Source organism: Quercus suber, unplaced genomic scaffold, assembly GCF_002906115.3.
Source record: "Quercus suber isolate HL8 unplaced genomic scaffold, Cork oak 2.0 scaffold_438, whole genome shotgun sequence".
Lineage (NCBI taxonomy): Eukaryota > Viridiplantae > Streptophyta > Magnoliopsida > Fagales > Fagaceae > Quercus > Quercus suber.
The window spans coordinates 94,889-98,505 of NW_027069889.1; the positions used below are offsets into that span (position 1 = coordinate 94,889).

Here is a 3,617-nt window from a genome sequence, read left to right on the forward strand (position 1 = left end):
ATTGTCACAATCAATATTCTGTCAATTTAAATCCTAAAACAAGTTAGGTATTAAGACATGCATAAGTTAACAGTCCAAAGTCCAAACTCAAGATTTGTGTGGCTCATACCCTGCCACAACACTAATTTTTTTTACTCGATTTTAATGTAATTTGGACTACCATGAACCATGATAGCCAGTGCACGAACCATGATAAATAATATATCTATTAATTAATGAAACAGATAAAAAGCAAAGAAATCCCATCATTAAGGTTTGCCTTTATAAGGAGACCAAAGTCCAGAACACATCCAAGTTCAAGGCAAAGAAGAAAGGCAAATTCTAACTCACATGGATGTGGAGAATGTCTTTCACATGACTGGTGGTGTTGGTGTCACCAGCTATGCCAATAACTCATCACTCCAGGTTTACCTCTCATTTCTTTTAGACTTTCTGTCTAGTGTTTATTCATAGGACCGACCCTAATTAATACGTTGAGAATATATAGCCGATCTCAAAATTTTGGAACTAAGACTTTGGTTGTTGTTGTATTACTTTACCTTATTTTTCTTTTCTGACGTTCTTTAACAGAAGAAGGCATCTGATATAGTGAAGCACATAACTATGGGAACAATACAAGAACTTTTTCTTACAACTACTCCAAAGAGCTTAGGCATAGCTGATCTTGGTTGCTCTTCTGGACCCAATACCTTAACCATCATCAAAGATATCGTTGAAGCTGTTGAAAGGACTAGCCGCAAAATCTTGCACCCACCACCAGAGTTTCGTGTCTACCTTAATGATCTTCCAACAAATGACTTTAACTCAATCTTTAAGGCCTTGCCCGAATTCCACAGGGAGCTTAAAAAAGAAAAAAATGGTGGGTGTCCCTTTATTTTCATAGGTGGTTATGCTGGCTCTTTTTATGGAAGACTTTTCCCCAACAACTCTTTGCACTTCATCTATTCATCCTACAGTTTGCACTGGCTCTCCAGGGTGAGAAGTTACTTTTCTCTTTTACATTTTCCCTTTTTCGACATCAGAATTCAGAAATAATGAAATTATGAAAGTGAGAAAATAAAATTATAAAGAAAGAAAAAGCTGAATCAAGAAAATGAAAATGAAAAAAAAAAATTACGTTGTTTGGTTATTTTTTGAGGGCAAATTTACGTTGTTTAGTTAGAGAGTCTACTTAGACTAAATATATCACTTTACCAAACTTTAATATGAGAATATAATAAAAAAAAAATGAAATTTATGTGGTTCCACTTGACAACTTATAAAGCTTTTAAAGTTCATATAAACTCAGCTTTATTTTTAAACTCTATATTTTACAGTGAACAATACTGTTCAAGAAAACATAGAATAGGGTATATATAAAAGATTAAATCATTCACTATCACATATTACAAGAGTTGAAGTACAAATAGAATTAGGATTTCTTCGTTTGCACGCTAAGTAGGTTTGAATTTGGGCTTGACTAGGCATCGAGTGTGCCATGATATCTTAACAAAAAGCATGCTTATTTTTAACAACAAAGTCATGCAGGTTCCTCCAGGTCTTAAAGATGAGCAGGAAAGATCAATAAACAAAGGCCATATTTACATCTCTGAATCAAGCCCCCCACAGGTGTCCCAGGCATACTTTAAGCAATTCCAGGAGGACTTCAATTTGTTCCTTCGCTCTCGGTCTGATGAGCTAGTTGTCGGGGGACAAATGGTGCTGATCTTGCTTGGTAGGAAAGGTCAAGATCATGTTGACAGAGGCAACTCTTTCTTATGGGAACTTCTCTCGCTCTCCTTTGCCAAATTGGTTTCAGAGGTACGTACGTTCGGGCCATTAAATCCCAAATTATGTTCGAATGGAGATAGAGTAAAGTTTACACGCTGAAATGTCACCAATTACCAAAACAAAAACAAAAAAACCAATTCAAACACTAAAACTCATTAATTATGTTTATTCTTACTTCAGTTTATAAGTTTTACGTAATAAAATTTGTACTAATTTTAGCATTTTTATCTACGCCAACGCTAACACACATAAGTTATTAACCTTTTTGTTTTTTTTGGTGCGGTCAAATTTTAAAGGGAGAAGTTGACGAAGAGAAGCTTGATTCTTATGATGCGCATTTCTATGCCCCATCAAAGAATGAAATAGAAGATGAAGTACGAAAGGAAGGTTCTTTTGGGTTAGACCAGCTTGAGATGTTTGAAATAGAGAGGGAGGACAAGGATGGTGTGAGCTATGGAACAGCGGTTGCCATGGCAGTTAGGGCCATCCAAGAATCAATGATTTGCCACCATTTTGGAGAAAGGGTTTTGGACAATTTGTTTTACAATTACGGCAGAATGTTGGATGAGGAAATGGCTAAAGAAGAAATCAAGCCTGTCTCTTTTGCTCTTGTTCTAAGAAAATTAAAGTGAAGTTGATATTTCAGCATGGGTTTTGCTGTCAGCAATTTGATTAAATACCATCATAGGTAAATGTGGCCAATGAAACCATGTCCATTGGTAAACCATATTCTTAATTTCCTGACAATGAAACCATGATACTTTCTGACTGGGCTAATAATTATCCACCTTTTTTTATTTATAATTTTCAACCTTTACTGCTAAGCGCATTTTACTTATCAAATATGTTTATCGAATGCTGAATTGCACTTGTTGAAGAATCGATTGGGTTCCACTATAGGTGCGTTTGTGTAGCGGCTGTGTTTGCGTTTGAGTAGGTTGCGTTTTTTTTTTTGCTGATTCCTTGACACTGTTTATGGACCAGCCAAGTGACAAAAACGCGTGAATAATAATTTGCAGCAATAAAAAATATTTTACTACAATATTTTCAGTAATAAATTTTTAGTTTTCAACAAAATAAGTGATATTTAAATGCACGTTATATTGAGAAGTAGCAAAAGAAAATTAACAAAAACTCCTCTTTAATTTAATGTTGTGCGAGTTTCCAAAAAAGGTAGATTAATTAAAATAATAAAAACGCGTGAATAATAATTTACAGCAATAAAAAATATTTTACTACAGTGTTTTCAATAATAAGTTTTCAATTTTCAACAAAATAAACGGTATTCAAATGCACACTATATTGGAAAGTAGAAAAAGAAATTTAACAAAAACTCCACTTTAATTTAATGTTGTGCGAGTTCCCAAAAAAGGTAGATTAATTGAAATAATAAAAATAAAAAACTCAACATTAACCCATACACTCTAGCACTTATTAATCGTCTTAAACAAAGCCATTTTCCTTTTAAAAAAATAATTATCAGTCACCTGTGTAATCACAACTTCAATTATTGTGCGGTTTGTTCAGGCGTTAAATTTCATAATCAAAGAGTTTTTTATATATTAAAAAATAAGGTCATGTTAATGAGTGCTGTTGGGGCATTGGTTAAGAATATATTTTAAGAAAATTTTAATATCACTTTTATAGGAAATGAAAACAGCTGTCAAAACATTAATTGTTTTTTTTCTTTTCTTTTCTCATAAAAACGTTCTTTAATTGGATTGTTAACCAATGTCTTACGGTACTCGTTAACATTTCCTTAAAAAATATATATAATCAAAGATTTAAAAATGTCAAATATATATCATATGGTTTTATCCTTGTAAGAAGCAAAATCTCATTTGAAC

At 33.0% G+C, this 3,617-nt stretch overlaps 1 protein-coding gene across 1 annotated transcript; it reads left to right on the forward strand.

The window, feature by feature from the left end:
* The first annotated feature begins 282 nt into the window (after positions 1-282).
* On the forward strand, positions 283-2,567 carry LOC111988178 (probable methyltransferase TCM_000336). Its single transcript, XM_024019960.2, has 4 exons — positions 283-405; positions 571-975; positions 1,528-1,800; positions 2,067-2,567. Exons 1-4 carry the CDS (start codon positions 331-333, stop codon positions 2,400-2,402), a joined length of 1,089 nt encoding a protein of 362 aa, XP_023875728.1. The 5' UTR covers positions 283-330; the 3' UTR covers positions 2,403-2,567.
* Positions 2,568-3,617: the final 1,050 nt, after the last annotated feature.

What these genes read in the sequence shown, in the direction of transcription:
- LOC111988178 (XM_024019960.2), top strand. Translation starts at nt 331, where the DNA reads ATGGATGTGGAGAATGTCTTTCACATGACTGGTGGTGTTGGTGTCACC. An exon ending in GTTTGCACTGGCTCTCCAGG is followed by an intron (nt 976 to 1,527) that starts GTGAGAAGTTAC and finishes AAAGTCATGCAG; the next exon opens with GTTCCTCCAGGTCTTAAAGA. An exon ending in TTGCCAAATTGGTTTCAGAG is followed by an intron (nt 1,801 to 2,066) that starts GTACGTACGTTC and finishes CAAATTTTAAAG; the next exon opens with GGAGAAGTTGACGAAGAGAA.